The sequence below is a fragment of the Chelonoidis abingdonii genome, chromosome 8 (genome assembly GCF_003597395.2).
Source record: "Chelonoidis abingdonii isolate Lonesome George chromosome 8, CheloAbing_2.0, whole genome shotgun sequence".
Taxonomy (NCBI): Eukaryota; Metazoa; Chordata; order Testudines; family Testudinidae; genus Chelonoidis; species Chelonoidis abingdonii.
The window spans coordinates 57,394,849-57,422,759 of record NC_133776.1 but is presented as its reverse complement, the minus strand read 5'-3'; the positions used below and the strand labels follow the sequence as shown (position 1 = coordinate 57,422,759).

The 27,911-nt window shown below is 43.1% G+C and overlaps 1 protein-coding gene across 3 annotated transcripts in view; it reads left to right on the top strand.

The window, feature by feature from the left end:
- Nucleotides 1–27,911, top strand: part of PPP1R7 (protein phosphatase 1 regulatory subunit 7) — a 39,077-nt gene that overhangs the window by 5,953 nt on the left and 5,213 nt on the right. For 2 of the 3 annotated variants that reach the window (XM_032781473.1, XM_032781467.1), the window contains 8 exons: nt 4,245–4,300; nt 5,369–5,434; nt 6,725–6,855; nt 8,046–8,208; nt 13,260–13,376; nt 17,105–17,209; nt 18,346–18,432; nt 21,641–22,018. In XM_032781473.1, the coding sequence (XP_032637364.1) occupies nt 4,268–4,300; nt 5,369–5,434; nt 6,725–6,855; nt 8,046–8,208; nt 13,260–13,376; nt 17,105–17,209; nt 18,346–18,432; nt 21,641–21,817 (879 nt within the window). In that variant the 5' untranslated portion in view covers nt 4,245–4,267 and the 3' untranslated portion in view covers nt 21,818–22,018. Of the gene's footprint in view, nt 1–4,244; nt 4,301–5,368; nt 5,435–6,724; nt 6,856–8,045; nt 8,209–13,259; nt 13,377–17,104; nt 17,210–18,345; nt 18,433–21,640; nt 22,019–27,911 lie in introns of those variants that run through there. The other variant, XM_032781470.2, reaches the window with a different exon arrangement.

Sequence of the window (27,911 nt, the reverse complement as noted above, 5' to 3'; positions counted from 1 at the left end):
TCTGCAATCAGAACATAATAGTTCTGGTGATGATGCAGGAGCCAGTATTGGATATAAAGTGCTAATGGGAGTAAAGAGCAGTAAAAACTTATTTTTGTTAGAGAAATAAGAAGATTGCAGACAGACTACCTAGGAAGTAGATCTGTTAGTACTGTTTTTATTACTTATTTGCAGAGTCAAAATACATTTTAAGGATCCTATAGCAATGTTATGTCACCTGTGTTGCACATACATAGAGATGTCTGATTAGACTATTAAATATGTAATCCATCTTAATATGTAGGATATAGAATGTTGGGGGGGGGGAGTTAGCATTAGTATGTAAATCTTAACTGTTTTACATTTCCCGACTTTTGTATATTTGGTTTCAAATTCCATGTCTATAGGCTGTTACACTTGATATATATTCACATGTATTTCGTAGTTGTCGTCATCACAATTTATATTTATTTGGTACCTTAGGACTTCTCAAGTGCTGTCTGCCTGAACTATTTAAAAAAACCAACCCTGTAAATAAATAAATTAAATCCACAATCTGTCTTTATTTATAATTTCCCTTTTCTGTTTGTGGCAGCTAAAAAGTCTCCCAACTTCTCCAGTGGTACAGTGGTTCTTCCAGCCCACTCTGTCTCTCTAAACCCATGGGAAAGTAGGTCGTGTACAGCTTCTTTGCTGTAACTACGGCGGGGATGAATGCGTGTGGGCGAGGATAGTAGAAGGAGGAGGGAATGAGAGGGTTTCTTGCTGTCTCTTTTTAAACTACTTTTGAAACATTTTAGCTGGCTTATTTACGTACTGATAACTTCTTGCTCTGGCTCTAATCTGGATTGCTTTAAATAGCATGACTTAAAGTAACTAAGGCAACCCAGCTTTGCAAGCAGATACGTACAGGAATATGTTTAACATATTAAACATTGTGTTTTAATATGACGTGTTAATCCCAAACCTAAGTAAGATTTAGGAAGTCTAAAGATTGTCTCTAATGTGCCATAAACCAGCAGTTCTCAACTGGGGGTCCATGAGCCCTTTCGTGGGGCTGCAGAGCCCCATGGTTGAAACCTGGAGCCCCAAGTCCCAGTGCCGAAACGTGCAGTGTCATGGGGCTGAAGTTGGCACCCCCTTCCCTTCTTTCCTCAAAGCCAGGAGCGGCCCTTCTATGCTCCCCCCAACCCGGGAGTGTTGCGGGGCTGAAGCCAGCACCCCCCATACCCACCCCCAAAGCCAGTAACATCACGGAGCTGAAGCCAGCACCCCACACCCAAAAGCATTGCAGGGCTGAAGCTGACACCATGCCCCCCCCCCCACACCCCAAGCTGGGAGCAGCGCGGGGCTGAAGCCTGCATCCTCCCCTGTCCCCCCAAGCTGGGCACAGGGCTGATGCCAGCACCCCCGCCTTCAAGCTCTCCAAGCCAGGAGCAGCACTGGGAGCCCACCCCCCACCTGTACACAGCAGCTACCTATCTCCTGCCTGCACCCTAAGCTACTTCCCTGCCTGCACATAGCCCCAGTCACCCCTCCCTGCATCCTGAGCAATTTTCAAACTTTTTGAACTGTCCCCCTCCCTTTGTTATATTTTTTTGATTGCATCCCCCCATAGCCCAGACAGGCTGAGTGGCCTCCTGAGTGAGTTAGAGTGGAGGAAGTGCTCCTTCCCTGGACCCCGCTTTGCAGACCTGGCTTGAGCCCCCCCAGCTCTTACCCTCCAAATAGAAGTAAAACTATGCCTGTGCCCAAGAGTTCCCCCCCCACACCCTGGCTCAGAGACCCACGCTTCTGCCCTCCCTCCTCTGGGTGCTGATGTTTTATTAGCATGTTGAGGGGGGCCTCAGTGAGAAAAAGGTTGAGAACGCCTGTCATAAAATGAATGCTAGTGTGGCGACAAGTTTTATTGGCACTTGTTTGGGATAACATGAATTATGTATGAGTAGCAAAATCAGGTGGGCAGCCATGTTCTTCCCAATGAAATCTTTATTTATACTCATGGTGTTAGCATAACATATACAAGTTCTGGGAAGGGCAGACTTTGTCATTAAGAGGTTCCATTACCTTATTGATTTAAGCACAAGACTGGGAATCAGATGTGGCTTCTGTTCCTGGCTGCGCCACAGAATTTGTGTGTAACCTTGGATAAACCATGTAACCTGTCTGTGGCTTATTTTACCCAGTGTCAAATGGTGACAGTACAAAGATTTGGGGTTTTTTTATTAATGTCTATTTAGTGCACTTATGTCGAGCCTTCCAATCAGGGCTCGTCAGTTACAGTAGTATTGTATTAACTCATTGCCACCAAAGAAAGCACATGTGAATGGGTCAGTACCGAGGTGATCCTGAGGGAGCTTGTCATGGAACAAAGCACAGTAAGGTTTTGAATAATACTAGTGTTTGTTAATCAGAATGATCTACCAGCTGTATCGCTTTGGCAATGTTGTCATTGGAGAATTGTGGAGATACAGTGGAGAGGCCTCCTCTACCTTATGCCTTGCAACAGGCTCTTTATACTTCTTAATACAAGAAGAATGTGTTAGTTTCAAGTGAGATCTCAAATAATTGTTGTTACTGTCTTGTCCTGCAGTTTTGTAGTTGGCTGGCTGTACATTCAGTTGGGCTGTTTGTTGCAGCATAATTTGTTTGGGCTGAGGCTGTTGGCAGTTTGGCAGCCTTTTTTACTCTAGGCATCCATAGAACATGTACAGCTTTGGCAGTGACAGAGCATGTTTCTCCACACGGCTCTACCAAGGGTCACAGGATAATTCTTCCTTTGTCATCTGCTGAGGCTGTCAACCAGCATACTGATTGGTGTCAGTTATGGCCGAGTTTTTTGTGATGCTACTCAGAACGGCTCCCAAACCACAAGCTTGTTTCATATCAGATGGCTACAAGTTGTGGTCACTGTTGATTTATGCTGTATTCTGATTAGAAAGATAGAGGGCAAAGGCTCCATGTCACTCACCAAGTCCCCTGAGTCAATCAGTCCTCCCATTCTGAATTGATGAAACAGTAGAAGTAAAGCAGGCAACGTATATTACAGAATTTGAGAATATTAGCAAATCGGTCTGCTAGAGTCTATTGAGTTTTAATTCTGTACCATGAATCCCTTCAGTGCTGGAGTGTGTGTCAGGTACGTCTAAGAAATGCACTTTTCCAGTGTAGCTGGGTATTAGTCATTTGAATGGATGCTTGATTGAACCAAAAAAGACAAATAGGATCAGGTATTACTGAAGGAGCTAATAGTGAGATCGCATAAAATGATGTGAGGATTAATCCAAAGTCTGTGTGCTCAGCAGTAGTTAATTCCTGTAGGTTTCCTTTAGCATAAGGGACCATAGGTTTGAAATGTGACCTGTTCCTATGTTGTATATCTGTCTTTTGAAATCTTATACTGAAATTGATACACCCAGCCCACCCACTTCACCAAATGGGAAACACACATGAATTATTCAGAATGAATGTCTCCACTAAATACCCTCTAATGTTGTGCTAGAAGTGCATGAAAATACTGGGCTGTGTTCCAGAGATGTAAAAGCGTTTCCCAGAACAGCATTCCCAGCATAACAAATGCTGCATTCTAAAATATTGGTGTGCTCATTTTAACAACAAGGAAAAACCATTCAAGAAGGCACGCAAACCAGCATCATATGCTTTCAGTATTCCAATAAGGGTGGAATTCTTCAGGTAGTTGAACATGCAGGTCAATGTGTTTCCGCCAGACAACCTGTGTGCGATAGTTTTTCCCCTGGGAACATTATACTGGGTTATCTGAGGAGAGCAGTTATTTCAGCAACTGTGACTGTTCACAAGGGAATATGGAGAATGTGCAGGAGTAAATCAGCTAAATGTCAGGGTAGCTGAAAAATCAACAGTCCTGCTAAAACCTGGCATCCCAGTATTAGTCACTACTTCAACCAGAGACCCCCATCATACCTGGGTGTTGATCCAGCAGCATTTACCAGCTGCACTAGAGCTAGGCTGGAGAATTATAATTATTTTCTGCACTATGAATCAAAGTATGAAATTCTGTTGTCAGTGACGTTTGCATTCTCAACTAGATGGACAATGTTGAGATTCGTGTAGCTGCAGCTTCTGTCCAGTGCAGCAAAGACTCAAAGCAGTATATTTCTCACCTTCCTAGACTGCCTAAAGAGCATTCACTCCCGCACCTCCCCGCCCAGTGGAGAACCCCTGCAGCCTTTCCATCAGTTGATGTATAACATGAGTTTATACTGAATATTCTCATTCTGCTGCAGGAGAAGCAGAGACACCAGTTGATATGGAGACAATTAACCTGGATCCGGAAGCTGAGGTAATGCTGGTTGCATTCATATTGGACTTATTGAAAGAAAGAAAGGTAGGCAAAGTTCTGTGAGAAGGTATCTGAACCTTGGACAAGGGGAATAATTCTTCCAGAAGTGTTGGCTGTCCAGATCTCTCCAAAATTGAATCTGAGTTTTACAGTCAGAAGCAGAGATGTACTTTTTTAATCAATAGCTGGGATTTTTTTGTTACAACCTGGGATATTAGGACAAGCATGGAGTCATTTTAAAGTAGAGACAGTATAAACATAAAGCAACAGGTTGTAAGCATTTGTTAGACTTTCTTTAAGATCTCCTTGCTGTTACATAACTTTATTCTGTCAGCACACATGGGAAGTTATCCACTCAGCCTGTCAGATAAATGAATTGTGAGAGACTGTTTACAGAGAAATTTGCTGAACTTTGGCAGGTGTTGTATTTACATTTTGTTTGTATGTTTTTCTGCAAAAACTGAGGAGCAGGGGCTAGGCAGCACTGATAGTAAATGTATTAGCTGTTCACCTATTCACACCTGTAGTCACAAAACCACCAAATAATTAGATGCAATTGGCGAACTCTGCCAGCAGAGGCCCAGGACTGGAATAGCAGAGGATGCTCTGGTTAGGATTGAGGTAACACTAGAAGGGTATGTATGGGAATCCTGTGCAGTACCTAGCGCTAGCCAATAGAATTAGCACTTTATCTTCATAAGAGCAAAACTCATCCAAAAAACTTCCCTTCTGTTAAATGAACCAAACACATTCAGGTTGCTATAACCACTAAAATATTCTCTAGTTCAGACTTTTTCAGCTGTAGGCAGACATGCCATCTTGGGCAACAAACCCAAGCTCCTCTCATACTTAATAGCGCTCAACTGCCTGCAAGACCAGAGTTTTGCAAGCTTTTTAGGAAAAAGGGGTCTTATTGAGGTTTATATATTCTATGAACCTACAGTCTCCCTTTTATGGCAAGGCACAAGCAGCATTTATACTCCAGACTTGGAAGACACTATCATGAAACAAACCTTCAACCCCAACAGCCAGTGGATGAGTCAGAGTCTTCTCTCCTGTCTCTTTCAGGATGTTGACCTTAATCATTTCCGAATTGGAAAGATCGAGGGATTTGAAGTGCTCAAGAAAGTGAAGGTGAGACTCAGAAGGAATGGTGAGCATCAAGGTACAAGCAACTCTAAGAGCTGCAAATCTTATGTCATTTATCTGTAAGTCAGCCAGTATGATGAGTCTTTCTCTAGCTAGGAACCAGCAGAGATTCTAATGAGCATTAACCTTTTAAAATGTGTGGCTGTGAAGAATGTAACTGTCCCTCTGCCAAGCAGTAGCAGATGTCAGGGCCTTGTAAGTCTGCTTCCCAGTGGAGGAGAAATCAGTAACATGGAATCTAGGTTTATTTGAAGTGTAACTTGCTTTATTTACACCTACACACCAGTCCTGGAACAGAGGTACAGGCAGCTCTCTTCTTTTAGGAATCTCATCTCAACACAAACTCTGCTTCAAGATTTGACACCAAGGCAGAGATCAGTCTCTCCTGCTGCTTCCACAACTCCCTCTCTTCCCAAAGCTGCCTCTACACAGAAACTTGCACAACCAAAACCTAACACCACTACAAGCCTTTCTTCCAAGACTGAAAATTTGCTTGCACGCTATCAAACTTGGAAGACTTTTAACAGTGTGACCTGGTGACATCTGCCATAATAACTTTTGAGGGCTTTCTGAAAATCACTGTTGTGCATTTTGAGACTATAGTATACTCTATGATAGGCTGAAACATAAAATATGCCCTTGTTGAGAGACTAGTCAGTTAGAAGTAAGTTCTTCGGTCTTTGGACCAGCAAACTGTGATGCTGAACCCTAATTTGAAGTGTAACTAGGTCCAGCAGGACTGCTATTAACAAAACTGGAGAAGCAAAATTCTGTGGAAAAATGTATTGACCGTATTGCTTTTTTCAGCATTGCAAGGATTCTTCCTGTGTGATGGTCCATCCTTTCAGCTAGAACGACCTGTCCTTACTTTGCAAGTCTCTGGCATAGCAGAATTCTTTCAACAAGATAATGGGAACGAGGTCCCTTCCTGCTTCTAGAACATGACTCCCTTTGGGCTGAAGCCTGCAATCCTTGAAATCCATGACTAAATTCCTATTGACTTGAATTGGGCCTTTAGTTAATGGGCTAGCCACAGCATCAGTTCCATGCACTCCTTCCTCACCCTATACCTGGCATGGCTGTGCTTTTCTTGGCCTTAAAGAAACTGAATTGACATTTCCTTTTTCTCATGGTAATGGGGGTGAACTATAAAATGGAGTCTGATGGTAACTCCAAAGAAGGGGTGCAGATTGTCTTTTCAGATGCTCTTTTTTTTCTCATGAGGTTTTTCTCACTTTGTTGTGGCTTTTTTTTTAACTTATTCCCAATACTCAGACTCTGTGTCTACGTCAGAATTTGGTTAAGTGCATCGAGAACCTGGAACAGCTGCAGACTCTCAGAGAACTAGATCTCTATGACAATCAGATTCGGAAGATTGAGAGCTTAGAGGCCCTGACAGACCTTGAGTGAGTATCCAGCAAGGAGGGAATGACCAGGACTGTGTGGTGATGTAGTAAATGAGGCTCCAGTCTGCAGGCTTTCTATAAAGTGGTCGTCAAGCAAAATGTATCATTAGGCATTTAAAAAAAACCAAACCAAAACCTTAATTACACACATGGCACTCTCTGCTTGTAGACTTTTTTCTTTCATGGAGTTTCACATAGGTGCTACATACACACTGTCTTATGTTCTTCGTTGGAATTTAGGTCTTGCTCTAAACTGGTTTCATTGCGCTTGAGGCGATTAGGGAAAATTTTTTGTTAAAACCAAAAATTAAACGTACTGTAGATGTGTGGCTGGAGTGCTGCATGATAGCAATGGCCTTCTACCCCAGAGAAGAGGAATGTAGCCTCTCATTGTTCTGTGGTGACCACTGTAACTAGGATTTGCATTATAGAAGCAGCTATTGGCCGTGAGTGAGATCAGAGCCCCTTTGTGCAGGGCACTGTACAAACACACTTCCTGCCCTGAAGAGCTTCCAGTCTAACTAAGCAAGGCAGAGAAAAGGTAGCAGAAAGAGAGTATTGTTATCCCCATTATACAGTGGCTCGCTCAAGGTCACAGTGGAAGTCTATAGCAGGGACCTGAATCCCAGTCCAGTGTCCTAACCACAAACTCATCCTTCCTCCTCCAAGCAGCTGAATTCTGTACTGTCCTCTTGGCTAGAGGACACGAGGCCTTGCAAAAGGTGATAAATTGTTGAGGATACTGAAATTCAGCTTAGTTTAGACTGAGTACACAAACGCCTCCACTAGTAGTAACTGTCTAGGGCTTAAGGGAGGTTTTGATCCAGTGCTTTTCAGAGGGAATTTTGATAGGGACATGCTGGGTTGGGAAAGGGATGTTGTAATAGCATTTTTAAAATTGGAGGCCGAAGTGCCACTTTTGGGTTGGGTTCAGGCGGTGATGTGAAAGTAGTGCCAATTCTTTTTGTTTCTTCAGACCCTGTTTTAAGTGTGTGTTTAATTTCCTGTATGGTAAATAAATGCCATTTCTGACTCCCTGTAGCCCAGTGTGCTAACAAAGTGCTTGAGCAACATAGCTGATAGAAAATTTGCTTTAGATCCCCACCCTCAATATGCAAGTGCCGTTTCCATGGTCTCCCTTTGCTTTTGCCTTGGATTGACATGGTCTTTGTTTGCTTTGCTTATGGCAGGATCCTGGACATCTCTTTTAACTTGCTGCGACACATTGAAGGACTAGACCGGCTCACCCAGCTTAAAAAACTCTTCCTGGTCAACAATAAAATCAGCAAAATTGAGAACCTGAGCAACTTACAGCAATTACAGATGTTAGAGCTGGGATCCAATCGAATCCGGGTAGGCACGACTGAAAAATGTATAGTAGTAGCAAAATTAGTGAAATTAGATGGGGATCCAGTAATAGCTGGCTAGATACAACTGAGACAACCCAGTCATGTCACATAGAAATGTGGAAGGGGCAGATAGAAGGAATGCACATATTTTTGGAGAAAAAGGAGTACCTGTAATATCTGCTATGCAAGATCGGGAGTGGTAGGGAATGGCTTAGTCTTTTCCAAGTCCTCTTCCTTGCACACTCACTCATTTGGATGCTGAGCAGTCCCGTCTCTAGAGATGAGGTCAGAAACCAGCCTAGAAAGGGAACAGCTGCTCCTCCCTTCTGTCTTGTTCTGCATACACCTTGGAGACTGGAAAGCTCTGTTCTAGTTGAACTATCTGAGACAATGCAGCCATGCCGCTTTCCTTTGGTTGGGACTTTTTACTCTGTGATTATTTTAGCTCTTGTATAGAACTGATTAGGTGTAACTGAAATGGTCCATTTTATTGCTTGTGTGCTTTTGAAAATTTTACCCAGAGTTGTATTTTCAGATGTCAGTCTAGGAGCCTACATTCTGTTGACTTAGTGCGTCAATAGTTTTTTAAACTAGGATTTAGATGCACTATGTGCTTCTGAAAAATGTCACTTGCAGTGACTCACTTTGTTCCATAAAGGGACAGTGCACCCTAGGAAAAGAAGATCATGGGCATCATAAGAGAGAAGCTGATTTGTCTTGAAAATACTCAGGTTCTTGTAACAGTGTAATCATACTGGAATAGTGCCATAAGCTTGCCAGTAACTTAGGCAGTAACACTTTTGATACAAGAATCAAAGCTGTCTCACAGGAATACAGCAGCGGAAGCCAGCCTCCCACCAAAGTCTTGTGTTGGTTGTGGAGAGGGACTCAGATGTCCAATGTGTCTTCAGTTTCCTTTCATCTTTTTGGACCAAGGCACTCTGTTCAGGTATACGTCTTTGAGTATTGAAATCTGTTAAGCTTAGATCTGTTTTTTCACTTCTGGTTTATGCTGCTTCATGCAGATGTTGCTAACCTATAGTAAGAATTAGTTAGTTTAATTCACTTATAGCCTAAAATGCCTGTACATCTCCTATCCTACAGCTGACTTTTCCTTTCTATCATTTATTTGCACCCATGTCGTTCTCCTGACCTTAGGGACATGGTCAGCTTCAAGAAGATACTACATATCCCTGCCAATTGTATGTTCTCTTGCTATTGCTCGGTGTGAGATCCACACAAAAAAGGGAACATGGGAAATACTGAAACTGACTATACATAAAGTGCTGTCAAATGCTCAAGATAAATAACGTGAAATAGAGAAAAATACTTCCCTAATCTCTTTCAGGATAGGAATCTTAGGGAATGCTTGTAACAATAGTAGGTAGGAAAATGTCTGTCAGAACGGTGATTTCTAAGTTGATGGTATCTCTTTAATTCAGCTTCTTTGGTAAACCAGCTGTTGTGCCGAGGGCGATAACAAGAAAAGAAGGAAAGCATCTGAGGTGGGGCGAGTTCTTGAAATTTTCTTTTTTTTATCATGACCGCCTGGGAGCACGTTTCTCTTCATGGACCCTGGGTGCAATTCCTTCCCCTTCCCTGTGTTCGGCCTTTTTTTTAGGCTGCAGGGGAGGAGCGCTTTGCTTGCATTATAGAGTCAATAGATTTCCCTTCACAGCTGAAAGAGAGCCCTGTTGATTTCTTCCCAATAGAGGGAAGTATTACTTGTGAAATGAAACTGCTGTGGGGAATAACACTGCAGTTTTGGGGCTGCAGCCAGTTAAATGATTGGGAATCTTGGACTTTGCACAAATAGGGCAATGGGATCTTCATAGGTGGCCTGGAGAGAGAGGCAGGAATCTAACAAAGTGGAGTAGCTTCTGTCCCACAGCTATAGGTACATGAGGCAATTTGAAAGACAGGTAGAGAAAGACAGAGGATCCAGTTATGTTCTTAATACTGTATTGCTGCAGATAGGGACTACCCAGACAATCTCTTCCAACAGCTTAAAAATAAATAAGTACAAATTTGGGTGCATTGTCCTCCATGGTAAAGGATTGAAAGGTATGTGGAGATAGGTCACATCAGATTATGTAACCTCTAAAGCTTATTTTAATGTACAAAAAAAAATAAGTAGAAACATGGTATCTATCCTTGTAGACTGATTGTATTCTCACTTCTCAAAGTGGCCCTATCCTAAGTGGCTGGCTGCTGCAGCGCAATGATGAGAGGAGCGCATTTCCAGGCAGACACAAGGAAATAGCTCCTGTCCCTGTTGGGTTTGTGGGCAATGAAAACCTTTGATAGCTGTAGCTCTCTTCTGCAGTGTAATTTGTGTCCTGTGTGTCACAGCTGGACAAAATTCCTGGAGATAAATCTGTAGGATGAAAACATAGGAGAGGACCTTTGAAACTTCAGTCTTTAACAAGGTCATATCAATATTTTGATGCTCGGGACTTCTCTGGCTTGCTGACAGAGGGTGCATTAGAATGAATGGCAAGAGCCCTGGAATTTGAAGCCAAGGGTCAGTTGCCTTGCAAAATTCTTTCACTTGATGTCAAGTAATTCTTCTTTGTGATGGGTGGGTAAAATGCTGCTAAGTCTCTGATTGGTGGTGTCATGGTAAGTGTGGGCAAGTAAATTTATTTTGTGCCTGCTCTGGTAAATTTTCTTGCTGATTTTTTGCAAGGCTGGCCTAAGCTAGTTATCAAACAGATGTTTAACTGATGACCTACCTCTTATGTCTCCCATCTGCACTTGTTCTATAACAGGGATAGGCAACCTATGGCACGCATGCCGAAGGCGGCACGCGAGCTGATTTTCAGTGGCACTCACACTGCATGGGTCCTGGCCACCAGTCCAGAGGGCTCTGCATTTTAATTTAATTTTAAATGAAGCTTCATAAACATTTTTTAAACCTTATTTACTTTACATACAACAATAGTTTAGTTATATATTATAGACTTATAGAAAGAGACCTTCTAAAAACCATTAAAATGTATTACTGGCACACGAGACCTTAAATTAGAGTGAATAAATGAAGACTTGGGACACCACTTCTGAAAGGTTGCTGATCCCTGTTCTATAATATTCTCACTAAAATAAACATCTCCTTGACTCAGTGCTTTAAGGAGAGAGATTCCCCACACACACACACATTTTCTTCTCCCCAGAACTCTTTAAGTATTTTCTTCCCCATTACCATAGCAGAAGTTGCCAGTGAAGGGGGTGTTAGCTGGTTGTATCAGAGGTGGTATTAGCTGCAAGTTTCTCCCACTGCTGAGCTGAACTCAGCGAACAGACTGCTCAGGGACCTGGCAAAACACAATCATTGGCAGGGACTCAGGCTGTGAAGTGTAACAGAGTCCCCATTTGAGCTGTTACCAGCTTGTATTTATCTATTGATGGCTATATGGCAGACATCAAAAAGCTTTTTCAGTTACAACACTCTTGTTGTTCGAATATTTTTCTAAGCTACTTTAGAGTCCATTATAAGTTGTTGTATATGGCTTGTCTGTTCAGTATCATATGCCTTTGAGGCTCCAGGAGAAGAAAATTTCTTCAATTATTTATGTGCTGAAGTTCCCCTTTTTTTTTTTTTTTTTTTTTAAAGCTTGCCTGTATTTTCTTTTCTTTATGGGAGTCTCTGGGATCCCCCCTTTCAGCTGCCCTCTGGTACTTTCTCTTGTGAGCAGGGCTGGACACATCTCTTTTTGGAAACAAAGAATACGGTTCTTTTGATCATCCAGAGGGAAATCTCCTCATTCTTCCCCTCATCCCCCTTCACTCCAAGCAGTTCGGTACTTAAACTAGAATGGCACACGTACTAGTTGTACTGATAATATTTGGCACATGTATAGCATTTCCGTCTTCAAAGCACTGTCTCATTATGAACTAAACATGCCTGTGAAACTAAAAAGCATTATTATCCTTATTTTATTATAGGGAAACTGAGACACAGGCTGAATGACTTGCCTCAGGCCACACATCACAACAATGGCAGAGTCAGGATTAAGACTCCTAGCTCCCACTCCTGCATTGATTCCATGAAAGCACGCTGGCATTTGTGCTGCTCCTGCCCCAAGGCAGGCCCCAGCTCATGTGAACTACGTGTTGCAGAATCATTCGGGGTTGTGATTCTCAGCAGCACAGCTGTGGATGAATGCTATAGTTAATCTGAATGGAACGTGGTGTTTGTAATATCGAAAATGCTGCCATCCTCAGAAACCTTTTTAAAAACAAGTCCAATGTATCTGCCAAGGACAGTAACTTCCATTCTCATTCAGTTGACTTGGCTGTAATGTGTTTGTCTGCTGAAGTTATTTATTATGTTAAGGGTGAGTTTTCTAAATGGATTCAGCTCACTATTTGTTCTGGGTGATATGGAAAATGGCTTCTGCCTTCTAAGGAATTGCTCTTCAGACTATTAAATTTCTTTGGGGATTATGAAGAGTTAATGTGAACTCCACCAGGAGAATTGGATCTTTCCACAGACTGTCTCCCCTTTCCTGTTCCCCTAGTTAGGGATGCCAGATTCACTAACACAGCAGTTCTCAAATTGTGTGTCTGGGCCCCAAAGTGGGTTGCGATCCCATTTTAATAGTGTCATCAAGCCTAGCATTAGACTTGCTCTGACCCAGGGCTGAAGCTGAAGCCCAAGCTCCATCCCCGGGCTCTGGCCACCTTCTTCCTTCTCCCACCCTTCCGGGGGGAGAGGGGTGTCATGTAGTAATTTTATTATCAGAAGGGAGTCATGGTGCAATGAAGTTTTGAGAACCGCTGTGGGAACATCTCTAACATCTAAGATTGCTTGCTTTCAAAGCTCCAGGTGGAAAAACATCTGGATAGTATGGCGTAAATTCTAATCTGAATATGAATAGTCATTTTAGGACTCCATAGATCCAGAAGGACAGAATGCTTAATTTGATCAGGAGATCTAGGTTTGCTTGCTGTGCTCCCACCATCTGAATACTCTTTAAACGAATCTGGTGGTGGCACCTAAGGCTGGAAGTAGTGTCCAGAGCAGTAACACTGCCTCCTTTGGTCATTTTACAGGCAATTGAGAATATTGACACATTGACTAACCTGGACAGCCTATTCCTGGGAAAGAACAAAATCACCAAGCTCCAGAACTTGGATGCACTGACAAACTTGACAGTGCTCAGTATACAGGTATTGATCCTCCTTGGACTCCTCATTCCACCTTGACAAGGGAGCATGTAAACCACAGCCCAATTCAAAGCATGACTCAGCCTGAATCAGCAGATCTGCACTCTTTCTTCAGCTAATTTTTTTTAAAGACTGACATTCTCTGTGCTTGGTATTTCGTTTCATGCCCTTTGAAAATGGAACTGCAAGCACTTCATAAGTGCATCAAATGGGTGTCTAGTTCTACATTGGTTGAGGGGAGGAGGAAAGAAATACTTCTGCATCCTTGGCTGAAATACGTTTACTAACTTCTTCTAGTAATTGTAACGAAAGAGGTGCTGGGGCTCAAACTGTTTTTTTTTCACCTTTGTGTCTGACATGGAAATCCCAGAGGTGCCAGGGTTACAAACTGCCAAGCCTATAGGCTCAGCCTTGGCAAGCCCTAGCACAAATTAAGCACTGGGGTTGACCCTACAGCAGCAGTCTCCATAAAATGATTTCCTCTTGCTGCAGCAGTGGAAAAGAAGAAATCTCCCCAAGGCTGTGCTAAATGAGGGAATTTATCCTTTTTGCCCTGATACCAAGTGTCTCACTTTTAGAGTGATCAGATGAGTGGAAGAAATGAGTGACCTCTCATTGGGGTGACCAGAGGAGAAAATATCGGGACAAAAAAAAAAACCATGAAATTGCATCCCGGCCAAACATCGGTCGGAATGCGGGACAAACACCTAAATATCAGGGCAGTCCCAATTTTATCGGGATGTCTGGTCACCCTACTCACTTTGAACAAACAGAGCTAATAAAAGTAGTAAAAAACATTTGACTATAAGAACAGTCATATTGGGTCAGACCAATGGTCCATCTAGCCCAGTGTCCTGTCTTCTGACAGTGGCCATTGCCTAGGTGCCCCAGAGGGAATGAACAGAACAGGTAATCATTGAGTGATTCATCCTCTGTCGCCCATTTCCCAGCTCCTGGCAAACAGAGGTTAGGGACACCATCCCTGCCCATCTTGGCTCATAGCCATTGATGGACCTATCCTCCATGAACTTATCTAATTCTTTTTTGAACCCCGTTAATGTCTTCACCTTCACAATATCTTCTTGCAAAGAGTTTCACAAGACTGACTGCGTTGTGTGAAGAATTATTTCCTTTTGTTTGTTTTAAACCTGTTGCCTATTAATTTCATTTGGTAACCCCTAGTTCTTGTGTTATGAGGAGGAGTAAATAACACTTCCTTCTTTACTTTCTCCACATCAGTCACGATTTCATAGACCTCAATCATATCCTTCCTTAGTCGTCTCTTCCAAGATGAAAAGTCCCAATCTTATTAATCTCTCCTCATACAGAAGCTGTTCCATACCACTAATCATTTTTGTTGCCCTTTTCTGCACCTTTTCCAATTCTGCTATATCTTTTTTTAGATGGGGCAACCACATGTGCACACAGTATTCAAGATGTGGGCGTACCTTGGATTTATATAGAAGCAATGATATTTTTTTTAAATTATATTATTAATTAAAAAATATCATATTGCTTCTATATAAATCCAAGATGTGCGCGCACCTTGAATACTGTGTGCAGTATTTTCTGTCCTATTATCTATCCATTTCCTAATGATTCCTCATATTCTGTTGGCGTTTTTGACTGCCGCTGCACATTGGATGTTTTCAGAGAACTATCCACAATGACTCAAATCTCTTTCTTGAGTGGTAACAGCTAATATAGACCCCATCATTTTGTGTATATAGTTGAGATTGTTTTCTAATGTGCATTACTTCGCATTTATCAATCTTGAATTTCATCTGCCATTTTGTTGCTCAGTCACCCATCCCTTTGTAACTTTTGACATTCCGCTTAGGGCTCAACTGTCTTGAGTAGTTTTGTATCATCTGCAAATTTTGCCACCTCACTGTTTACCCGTATTTCCAGATAATTTATGAATAAGGCTACACTGTTGTCACAAAAGCCGTGACTTCTGTTGACCACCATGACATTTTTGGCCCCGGGGCTGGAGCTCCCAGCCAGCCCTAACCCCACAGCTCCCAGTCCCCAGCTGACCCTGCAGCTGCCCAGCCATGGTGGGGGACGGGGGAGTCCCCACAGCTGCCCAGTCACAGTGGGAGGTGAAGGTGGGGGAGAGACCGGGGACCCCCAGCAACAGTGGGTGCTGAACCCACTTACCCCTTTTATCAGGGATATTTTTTGTGAAAGCCAGGGACAGGTCACAGGCTTCTTGAATTTTTGTTTGTCCCGTGACCTGTCCGTGACTTTACTAAAAATATCCATGACAAAAACTTAGCCTTATGTATGAATATATTGAACAATTCTGGTCCCAGTACAGACCCCTGGGGGACACCACTATTTACCTCTCTCCATTCTGAAAACTAACCATTTTTTCCTACCTTTTGTTTCCAATCTTTTAACCAGTTATCTGTGAGGGCCATCCCTCTTATCTCATGACAGCTTGCTTTGTTTAAGAGCCTTTGGTGAGGGACCTTGTCAAAGGCTTTCTGAAAATCTAAGTATACTATATCCACTCGTTTCCCCCTTGTCCACATGCTTGTTGACCCCCTCAAAGAATTCTAGTAGATTGGTGAGGCAGGATTTCCCTTTACAAAAACCACGTTGACTCTTCCCCAACAAATCACATTCATCTATGTATCTGAAAATTCTGTTTACTTTAGTTTCAAGCAGTTTGCCTGGCACTGAAGTTAGGCTTACTGGCCTGTAATTGCTGGGATTGTGTCTGGAACCTTTTTAAAAAATTGGCGTCGCGTTAGCTATCCTCCAATCATCTGGTACAAAAGCTGATTCAAATGATAAGTTACATATCACAGTTAAGTATCAGAGAGGTAGCTGTGCTAGTCTGGATCTGTAAAAGCAGCAAAGAGCCCTGTGGCACCTTATAGACCAACAGACGTATTGGAGCATGAGCTTTTTGTTTCATCCAATGAAGTGGGTATTCATGCACGAAAGCTCATGCTCCAATACGTCTGTTAGTCTATAAGGTGCCACAGGACTCTTTGCTGCTTTTACATATCACAGTTAGTAGTTCTGCAATTTTACATTTGAGTTCCTTCAGAACTGTTGGGTGAATACCATCTGGTCCTGATGACTTATTACTGTTAAATTTATCAGTTTATTCCAAAACCTCCTTTGGGTCAGAGAAACAATCTCTTTTTCCCTGCACACCAGTATTTTAGCCTGGCAAGTTCCAGCAGGGGGTAAAACAACCAGACATTAGTGTACACACAGTGTTTCACTGCCAATAAAAACTTCACATGTATGACAGACACAGTAAGCGCATAATGTATTTGAGAGTCTGTTTATATTTGCTACATCGTCCTCTTCTCCAGCTCATAAAAGAGCAATATAAAATGAGTGCTATTGGAGTCCTTGCCTGGTCTTCTAAACAGACTAAATAGAAAAGGCCTTCAGGGTTGCAGCTGTCATAAGTAGGGGGAGAATCCGAGATCCTGCCAGGTTTGAAGGGACTGTGGCTCACCTGGAACTTGCTTGTGAGTTGGTTACAAAAGTTTCAAAGTAATTGAATGTCCCAGATCCATCCGGTACAGTGTTGTGCAGTTCCTTCCTCTGTAACAGGCAAAGTCCTTCCTTCCCATGCACTTTATTTCTATCTAAATGGTGTGTGCTCTGTAGAAATATTCTTGAAATTCTTTCTTGTATATGAGTTTACTCTGGGTTCATTCCTTTGGGCTGGACTTTCAGTCCCTCCTGTACAATTTCAGAGCAACCGGCTGACCAAGATCGAGGGTCTGCAGAACCTGGTGAATCTGCGTGAGCTGTATCTTAGCCACAACGGCATAGAAGTCATCGAGGGACTGGAGAACAATGTGAGTGTCTCATTGGCTTTCTTTTAGGAAGTCGTCAGGCCTGGTCTCACAATACTTCCTGGGATGGCTGGGTTCATCTTACAGTGGTGTTGCTGGGAAGTTCCTGTTTTCCTTAAGTTATTCAAAGAAAATTGAACTTCTCAGAAAACCGTATACATTCTTTATCTATTATACCTAAAACAACAAAACAAAACATGAGCTGCCTCCTCTTCTGCTGGGAACGTGCATGTTTCTAGTCAGGCTGGAGTGAACTCTCAAACTGTACCAGGTAGATGGAGTCTTGAAGCAGTTAATGTAACAATTTGACTGCTAACTAGCACAGGGAGGCCTAGCAGCACTTCTGCCAGTTATCTCTGCTGCTGAACTCCTGAGTTGAAAGATGAATTGGATCTGTAATAGGTAGCCATGAGTTTCTCTTACACAGGCACCAGAAATGACTAAGTGAGTTGTCATGGGTCAGAAGAGGCAAACCATGCCATCTTGCTCTTTTAAATCAGTTCAACTTTCTGTATTTCTGCCTTGGATTGCAGTGACGGAAAAGCCTCTGATGTTTCCATGCCCTTTTACCAATAAGTGGCATTGTGAGGCACCCCTGGAGATCAGAGCAATCAGAGTACTTTACCTGATCTCCTGCATGTGTAGGGATATGTTTTCTAAAACTCTTGGGCTTCCTAATGCATAGAATTCCTGTCTTTAAACCTGCTGCCTTAGAGAGTTCTTTGAATCAGATTTTTTGTAGATTCCAAAACTTCTTGTTGGAATGTCTGATTACTAATCTTAAAATATTACAAGGAAAGCTCACTGCTCAGGAGCAATTGGTTCGTCAGCAACGACTGGCAAGCTAGTAATTGTTTTCAGTTGTTTCAGGGAGGTTGGCAAGCTATCTTGATTTAAAAACTATCTTCTCTGCTGTAGTTAAGCAGTGAGAGTTCTTGCACTGAATGTATTTTTTCTCATATTCAGAAGTTTCATAATCCTGGGGAGAAGTTAGGACAATACAAATTAGTCCCTAGCTAACAATATAGCCAGCTGGCAGTGGTGTTACTAGTGCTTCTCAGAATTTCAGCTCTGGGACTCAGTGGGGTAGAGGATGAGATGAGGAGATCCAAGCTAAAGTTTTCATTTGCTTATTTCAGAATAAACTTACAATGCTGGACATTGCATCCAATAGGATCAAAAAGATTGAAAATGTCAGCCATCTAACAGAGCTGCAGGAATTCTGGGTAAGTGCAGGCCTTGTTGAAATAGATACATACTGAAATAAATCCTTCTCCTTGACTGGGAGTGGTGGGGAGGTTTTAAAATCGTGAGTTGTACATCTCTTAGATTCCAGCTCCAGTGCTCCTTAGAGCTGATGTGGACTTGAGTTTTTGTCAAGTGTTCCCTTTGTTCTGGAGACAAGGTTGTAAGACCTTGTTCTCCTTACCTGTCCGCATGGGGGAGAGATTGAGAAAAGTCATCACAGTTCATTCATTTTACAGGTTTTTAGTGATAGCAGGCCCTTAATTATGTCAGGTGCCTGTCTCCTTAGAATACTGATCTTGCCACTGTGCTTGGGCTATAACCCTAATCATGATGGCTTTGAAGTATAGAGCTCTGCCTTCCCCCATTTTTGCACTGCTAGCTTTTCTGTATGTTACAGTATGGCTGTGCATTTTGGTGCAGAGGTGAGCCAAAGTGTTTAAAAGCAGTTTTAGAGCAGAGTCAGTCTGGTCAGTTCCTTGTAACCATTGAGGAAAAAAATCAGCTGTCCTCTGGGTGTTTCCGCTCCTGCTAAGCAGATCATAATACTGAGCTGGCTCTGGTTGGTGGCATCCTGGATGGCTAAGCCCTGCATCTTGTTTGTGCAGTTTCTGTCAGGAAGGGAACAAACTTTGAACAGAGGAGTAGATAGCCATCTGAAATCTCAGTGCTCAAGCCCCCATAGTGTACAATGTTTCTTGCTATGTTCAATTAGAGTGTGTCAGCACTTGCTCTTCTAATGCTTAATAAATAGAAGCCGTAGAAGCCACATTTTACTGTTTCATGTTTTCATCATTTGGAACTTTTCACTATCTGAGCCCTTGGATGGAGGCTTTGGCTGCAGGACTGGGAAGTAGCTGGACATGAAATCAAGCTAGAATCCAGTATAGAGGCTTCTTGGATGGTGCTTTTCCAACCCTTGAATATAATCTTTCAAAGGCCGTGTTAGTCAGTTTTGTGGTTCCCATCTGAGCCTACTCATGCCAGAATGAACTGCCTTTATACATCAAGGAGCTCAGGCTTCCTGTGAAGTGTGGCCTGCTGCAGGCCTCAAAGTAAGACAGTACAGATTAGCTTGTGTGTGCAGAATCTGGTGTGATTCTTTTCAAATTACTAGAATTTTTGAACCAAATGGAGAAATTTACAAAGCGTTTTGCTCCCAGAAGAAAAAGTTGCTCCAGTTGCTGGTGTTTCTTCCTCAGGAAGGAAAGGGAGCAACCTAATTCTATAGGACTTTGACTTTATGAAGAGGCCACTACTGAAACGGAGAGCAGTGCATTGGCAAAGGTCTGCTCATGATCTCCAACTCCCTTCCCCATCTAAGCCTCTAACTTTCCTGTTTAATACTCTTAACTTCGCCCTGTATCCCTCCTGCTGGAGAGAACTGGGCAAAATTCTCTTCAAAGCACATCAGTGTTGTTCCTACTCTAGTTACAGTTTCATGAAGCCCACCTTAAAGAATTATTTTTTAATTACCGGTAATTGCAGAGTTCTAGTTCCTAAATGCTGTATGCATCCTTCTGACCCTATTCAGTGCCCCAAATAAAGAGTATTAAAGTTAGCACAGATGTAGTATCACTTGTTAAGTCCAGAAATGTTGCAGATAGTATGTCCTACTCTAACTAGGTATTCATATGGCTCCTGGCACAATAGTATATGAATGCCTCTCTATCACCCTTCTGAGTAGGGAAAAATAACTCCCATGTTATGGATGAGGGCATGGGCAACTGAGGCACCAACAGATTGACTTATCTGAGGTATCACAGGCTCTGTGGAAGAGCTGAGAAGTGATTGCCAGAGGCCCGCCCCACGACCATCCTTTGGTGACACATGGTCTCTGTTAGAGCAACTGTCTTTCCCTGGGTGGTGGGAAGTAGGTGCTTCAAGGAAAAACACTGCTTTTCCACTTCACAACTGCAATTTTGGCAAGTTAGGAATTCTCAGTGCTGCTTGCCTTGGTTGCATGTTGTGAGTGGGGAGCAGTGCGCTGAAAGAGGCCTGGTCCCTTATTTTGAGAGTAAAGATATTGCTGGTGCTGTAACTTGTGAACCTCCAAGCTCTGCTTACAGGAGCAAAGGAGAGCTGAAGCTTTCACACTGGGATAGGGGAATTGTGGCTGCATAGTATGCTCTTCTCTTTCTCTGACACCCCTGCTGGAATTCGGCCAGGATCCAAATGTGGGACAGAATGGTAATAACACCGAATGGTGTGTTTGTATCCCTCCCCCTTGCCGACTGTGGTTCAAAGTACTGCCAGCTGCTGCATACTGTCTTCAGTGACATGCATGGAGTCTCAATGCTATGGAAGCCATCCTGCCTTCCAATGGGTGTATTTTGGGCAGCAGTGTTCAAAGGAGCCAAGCTGTCAAGAGACCACAGTTAGCCCTGCGGGGGGTTGGTTGCAGTGTGGGGGGTATGAGGTCTCTGTTATAGATGGCATTGAGATCTGAGCAGGCCTTAGGTTTATAGCTTGAACCATGCAGCCTCTTCTGTGGGAGTCAGACTGCCTCCCAATGGAGACACGAGAGGAAACCTGCTGAAGCGAGGCTTACAGCATTTCCACCCCTACATGAGAATGTCTGCCTAGGAGAGGTTGGTGCCCTTAGACTGGAGAGCTCAAGCTTTGCCTTGTCGAGCAGAGGCTGGCTTGAGGGGAACAATATTAAAGGGGAACCGTGAATCTGCCCTTGAGGCCAAAACTGCAGCAATGTGCTGAAGGGACAAGTCACGAGGGTGTGGGGTTTGCAGTGAGTAAGGCATTCCTGTGATGCTCTGTAGACAAGAGAGGGCTAGTAGGTGGCATTTCCATGGTATGTTAAAACCTGTCAAGTTGAATTCTGGTTACACATTAACTGGGGGCGGGTGTTTGTGGTAGATATTGCTGAAGAATAACTGTGCTTGGAGTAGGGAACAGAGAATGCTTAGTAAGGTTTCACACTGAAGAATCTCATATGGTGTCATTCTTTCTAGCTAGATTCATAGAATATCAGGGTTGGAAGAGACCACAGAAGGTCATCTAGTCCAACCCCCTGTCAAAGCAGGACCAAGCAGATTCTGCCAGGATGGTAACCACACAGCCTAACTGCCCCCTGGTTCTCGGTAACGGGTGACTCCTCATGAGCGGTGTCTGTCTGGGTTATGTTCTCACTAATGAAGCTTTGCTGGGAGTGTTCGTGTGTGTGCTTCACAGATGAATGATAATCTCATTGAGAGTTGGAGTGACCTGGATGAGCTGAAGGGAGCCAAGAATTTGGAAACTGTATATCTGGAGAGAAACCCCCTGCAGAAGGATCCACAGTACCGGCGCAAAATCATGCTGGCTCTTCCTTCTGTCCGGCAGATTGATGCCACGTTTGTCCGATTCTGAACCTCCTGCCTACCCTCTCTCCTTCCCTCCTTGGAGAAATGTCCTAGTTGGGTTTTTTATCCACTTACCACTACCCAAATACACTGGCACAGAGCAAACGGCCAATAAAAAGCACTGAGTACCAGATCTTGTGTATAATGCACTCTCTGTCATTGTTTTTGAAATATTATGATTATTATTATTAAATCTTAACACATGATATTTCCTGGTTGTACGAGTGTTTATTTGTATTGGGCATTTCGTCAGCAAGCTTCTGTGTTCAGTTTGAGCCAGCAGCTGTCTCTTGTGTCTCAGAATCAAGTAACCATGTTGGTAAACAGGAGTGAAAAGTCTTCAAGTCAGTAACAACCCCGTGAATATAACTTCAGTTTTTGTAATGGGGGAGATGGGGGTGGCAATCCTTTACAGGCACTGAACTGCATTAACACTCCTACCCTTGTCCAGAGTTTCCATCTTTTCTGATTCTTTTTGAGATAAGCACTCATCGGTTGAATATTGCTTAAAAACCTACGTTTAAAAAAATTCTCAATATAAAACAAAAGATTGAGCTAAGTAGCATGTATGTGTGCGAGCAGATGGATGAACTGCCAGTCTACACGCTGTTATGGTGATGGGAAGTGATAAATGTTACATGCTGCCACTGTGAGTAGGTGACTGGGGAAGGAGCTAGAAGCTAATGTCTGGACTACGGTGGGAGGGACTATGAATCTGACTTTTGAATCTAAGGAGTCCTAAATCTATATCTTACATTATTTCCCCCACATTTGTGACTTAATTTGCCTCGTGACTTCCCCAGAATTAGCCATAACAAAATATAGCTTACAGTAAATGTGGCAACTCCCTGCTATGCTGAGGCAGAGGCATTCAGAGAGCCACGAGAAGAGTAGTCTTCTTTAAAGTAAAGGCATCTTCAGCATTCACCCTACTTTGGTTTGTATACCATATCCAGTTTTGTGGTATTGGAGCTAATCATTTGCTAAAGCTAGAATGAGGAGTGGAATTCAGAGGGCCCTGTATTCTGTTCTATATTGTGTACATACCATTCTGTATTCTGTTTTTGTTTGGCCTGGTATCTCACTATCTAACGCAGCTTGGATTTTACCATTACACTTTTCCATCGTTTGAATAATGCACTTATACAATAAGAAAATATGTTCTCCAGTTTCTGTATTCTCCTTAGCATACTCAGAATGTAAATCATCATGTTCTAAACTTCATATGTAACAATCCTAGAAGAAGTCTTGGCAGCACAGTTACCATCAGGATGTCTTCTAGGTGACACCAAATAATGGGATCCAGTGGATCCATTGCTTCAAGCAAAGTTTTGAAACATCCAGCAAAAGTTTGCAAAGTTCCTGATGCCATGTTCTCCAGTATGCCAGCCAAGCAAAAATATATCCTCTTCTCCTTTGGTTTTGAGGTAGTCTACTCTGGCACAGAACTGCGCTGTCCTTGTTAATTTGCGTGAATGTAGCGTCATACCTTAATGCAGAACCCTCCAAATCACATGGAGCTATAACTCCCAAAGCTGGCAGTTTTTCCTACTGCTTCCACCTTCTTTTTCATAGCAGAAATGACATCCATACGTGTCTGAATAAGAGCAAAGCTCGAGCAAAGGATTTCAGTTCAACTGGTGCTGATTCCTGGGTGACTTCCTGAGTCAGTCTCAAAGGTGTGGGTATAGCCTTTCTCCTCTATGACATTCAGGACTTCAGAAGGATTCTTAATGCTGATTCTTCAGTCTGGGTATTTCTGCCAGGTTGCTACAAAATGCTGAAGGTGACAGAGCCTAATGTAATCTAAGAATCATAGAAATGTGGGGCTGAAAGGGATTTAGAAGTCATCAGGTCCAACCCCGTGTGCTGAGGCAGGACCACGTATACCTAGACCATTCCTGACAGGTGTTTGTCAAACCTGTTCTTAAAAGCCTCTGGTGACGGGGATTTCACAACCTCCCTTGGAAGCCTGTTCCAGAGCTTAACTACCCTGAGAGTTGGAAACGTTTTCGCAGTATCTAACATAAATATCCATTGCTGCAGATTAAGCCTCTTACTTCTTGTCCTACCTACAGTGGAAATGGAGAACAGCCCTTTACACATTTGAAGACTATCAGCCCTCCTGCTCCTCCATGTATTTCATCACAGGTTCCTTTACCCCATCCAGAGAAGTGTTTGATGTTTTCAGTCTCTTAATTTACAGGTAGTTGTCACCAGTAGTGAGAACTTCTCAAACCAGAGCTGACTTGTACCTCATTTGTAACTCTGCAACCCCACCGATCTTATGCACAAGCTTTTAAATGGTCACTGAAGGCAGTAGGGCTTCATGAGTGTACTAGGGGGCACAATTTGGCCCAAACTGGTGTTCACTTGGCCAGAAACTGGATTTTCTGGTTGGGGTGGAGTTTATTTTTAAACAGGGCCCATGAGTTAAAAATCCAAAACAGGAGGACAGTCAAACCCCAGGTGAGCGAAGAGTTAACTGAATATGTGAACCAGACAGTAAGATCTGTACTTGCTCCAAGCTGCTTTCAGTTTCTTGATCAGCAAGGAAAGAACTTGGTGACATTCTGCACCTGTCAATATTTTCACTCAGAAAGCATAATGAATTACATCCTGGTTCCTATTAAATATAGAGACGTGGCTTTGTCATTCAGATACGCCTATGTTTACCCTAGTGTATTGGACATCTGATCTGGTAAACTTAACTTCGAGTCTTACTGTGAATTTGGTTAGTTACCATATATTAATGTATTGTGCAATACATGTAAAAAATATTTATATAACTTAACTTATCTCTCACCAGTAAAATTCAGTGTGGAAATTGAATTTGTGCTAATCGGTGCAAGGCACGGGCTGTGAGAAATATACTATACATGGGAATGACCTGTTCTCCAATATACTTGTGACTGAATTCTGACTATGTGGGTGTATCTTTAACAATGCTTCTATCTAACCAATCCCTTCGCTATTTGTAATGGGTTTCTCTTGCAGGCTCCATGCACACAAACATTGATAAAACCAGTAAGAATGATAAGTGTTTTTAATATCAAAGCCCCAATTGTTCTAAGCTCAGAAGGGGAGATAACTCATTGTGCACAGTCACTCCTGTGATTTTCTTCTACTGAAGCTGCGAACAAGGATGCTGATTGTGGTGGTGGCTCTCTTTAACAGAACCCATTGAGAAATGGGCTGAGACCACTAGCTCCTGTCCCAAAGGCAACTGAACTACTACTATTTGTATTGAAGCAGCACCCTTAGTCACAATCCAGAGCCCCACTGGTCTATACAAACAGAACAAAAAAGTGCTTGCTTCATACAGCTTATGATCCAAGCCAAGGGGCAACAGGTGGCAACAGACAGCTGAGGGAGCACAAGTGGACAGTGAGACAATGCTGGTCACAGCACATGGTTATCAGTTTTTGTAGGCATCACAGCAGAGGAAAGTTTTAAGGAGGAATATGAAAGGGGGATAACGAGGTAACTGCAGAGGTTTATGGGAAGCTCTTCCCATGTACAAGGGGCCACAGGAAAGGGCTTGTTTGAAGAAGTGAGGAGAAAGTGTGAAGTTGTGTGTATGAAAATGTAACATATTTGTTTAACATTTACAGTAATATCTGGCTAATACTAACGTGAAGAGGATTTGAACTCATGAAATGAGATGCATGGCTCTGTCCCTTTAGCAGGCCTGCATAGCCATCCAATTCCATGATTGTAAGTGGTATTCATTAGCACCTTCTAATGGTCTCCGTGGCCAGCTGTGAATGGCTATGGAGACTGAGCACCCTTTCCAGGATGAGTGGTGAAGTACATTGGTGGAGCACTCCATCCAGTACCATCCACCTGAGGATATCAACAAATGGCGATAATTCCCCTCTTCAAGACTCACTCCTTCCACGTAGCCTTCTGGAACTAGCCCTCCACTCTTACCTCAAATGAAACTAGCTTATATTACAAATTATAAGAGGCACTAAGAAGCCGTGTATACACCAAAAAGCGTAGCTTGATTTTACCATCATCACTCTCAACCCTTCCCATAAGCCACCTGTTCCTCTGCTCTTTGGGCTGTGTTCCGGTGAAGGTGGGGGTGGGGATGGGGACCTGGCTTTTTTACTTATCTGTAAGCCTCTCTACCCACCTGTGGTACTGCATAAATATAATAAAATGCTGAAGCTTGTGGTATTTCACACACTGAAAACATACAAGGTAATATCCTTGACAGGTCGTGAGATATGTTGGCATAGCCATGAATGGATATGATGATTCTCTGATTGCCTGCAGACTATTCCTCTGTCATACACTGTATCTAGGCTTGCTATGTTCAGTTTGAAGGCCATTTTAACTTTTAACAGAGCCACTTCATGCAGTGGGAATTCATTCTGGGGTGGTAGTGGGGTGCACCAAGGGCAACAGCAGCCCAAGGAATCCCTGAGGATGTGATACTGACTCCCTGGCAGCATGGAACAGCCAGTAAGGGACAGCCAGAACTTGTCACGGGCTTTGCATGGATGGCTTTAACCTCCTCCTCAAGGTCCATGCAGATCTCCGGGGAACTGTATGTTCTGGAGAGTGCATCCCCTGCTCATTTCCTAGTGAGAGGCAAATCCTGCTTCCGTAGTAAAGTGATCTGGTGAAAATGCTCCAAAATCAAGTTCCTCATGTTTTCCTGGCCCCCTCCTGTATTCCTTTTCTGCAGAAGGCGGCAGTCTGGATCTATGGACCTAATACTGCTCAATCTGATGACACCAGTTGATTTTACCAAGAGCAGCCTTGGATTTGCAAAAGCTTCCCGCGCTCTGATTTGTGAGAGATGAGTTCAAATTGTGCTTTGACAGGTTCAGTGTCAATTAGTTCCCCTAATGGCATGTTTCATTTCCTCCTGCATTATGATATCACAGATGACAACATCAGAACTTGCCAGTAGGACAGCAGGAGGAGGTAAGGTTCTGATTGCACTGAGCAGGGTGGAAGGCTGGGCTTGTGGTTAAGACACTGGACTGGGAGTCGAGTTGAGTTTACTTCCAGCTCTGCCAGTTTTACTGTTTGAGTCTGGACAAGCCACTAAGTCTCTCTGTGACTCAGTCCCTATCTGTAAAATGGGGATAATAGCACTGTCCTGCCTCACAGAGGTATACTGAGATGCTGATAGTACATTGATTAGGGGGGCCGTGTACGTATGTAGAACTGACCTAAACCCTTCATGTCTAACTCCCTTCTTGGGCTGCTGGTCTCTGTTCTTGCCAATGGAAGTTGTCTCGGTGTGAATGGGGGAATCCAGCGCTCAGCTGGGCTGCTCCTGGATTCTTGCTTTTCAGAGAGTTTGCCTCCTATGCTCTATTCTTTGGCAACTGGGAATCTCAGCTGTCTAGTAACTCCCACACCTGCAAACTTGGGTCTTTCTCAGTGCTTCCGTGATGGCTGCTTTGATCGTAGTTGTGACATTTCAGCAAAGACCTGAGGAGAAATTGATTTGGGATGATATCGGCTTTTTTTTGTCCTATCCTCTCCCCAAATAGAATTAATAATAATGAATAAATAGTGTCTTCCTAATATAGCCCTTTCCCACTATTTTTATTACCTGCATTGTGGTGGCATCCTGAGGCTAAGTCCCACTGTGGTGCTGCACAGTGATGCTCTCGACACACCTGCATGCTAGAGAAGCAAACATGACTTGAAATCTTTAACCTGGCCAAAACACACACAGCCAGATCAGCTTGAGGGCAGAAATACCAGGATTGTTCCGCATTCTCTTCTGGTATTGGCTCTTTAAATTTTTATCAAAGCTTTATTTAAATATGGCTATGCTAATTTGTGCAGGGACATGCAAATCCACACCCCCATCTCAAACAAAGGCAGGGCCTGCTAGAGGCAATAAGCAGGGAAGTGATTATAAACTTGCTGCCTCCACTGCTTTATCTCCATTTCTTGGTCTTACACATACTCACTGGCTGGTGTTTCCCAAGACAGGAAGCAGCCATAAACTGACGTTTAAAAGCAACCAAGTGGAGATGAAGTGAGACCATTTCCCTGTCTCTAGAAATTCCAGGGGACGCAGAGGGAGAGCGGAGCTTTGGACAGTAACCTAGAAGGACACTTTA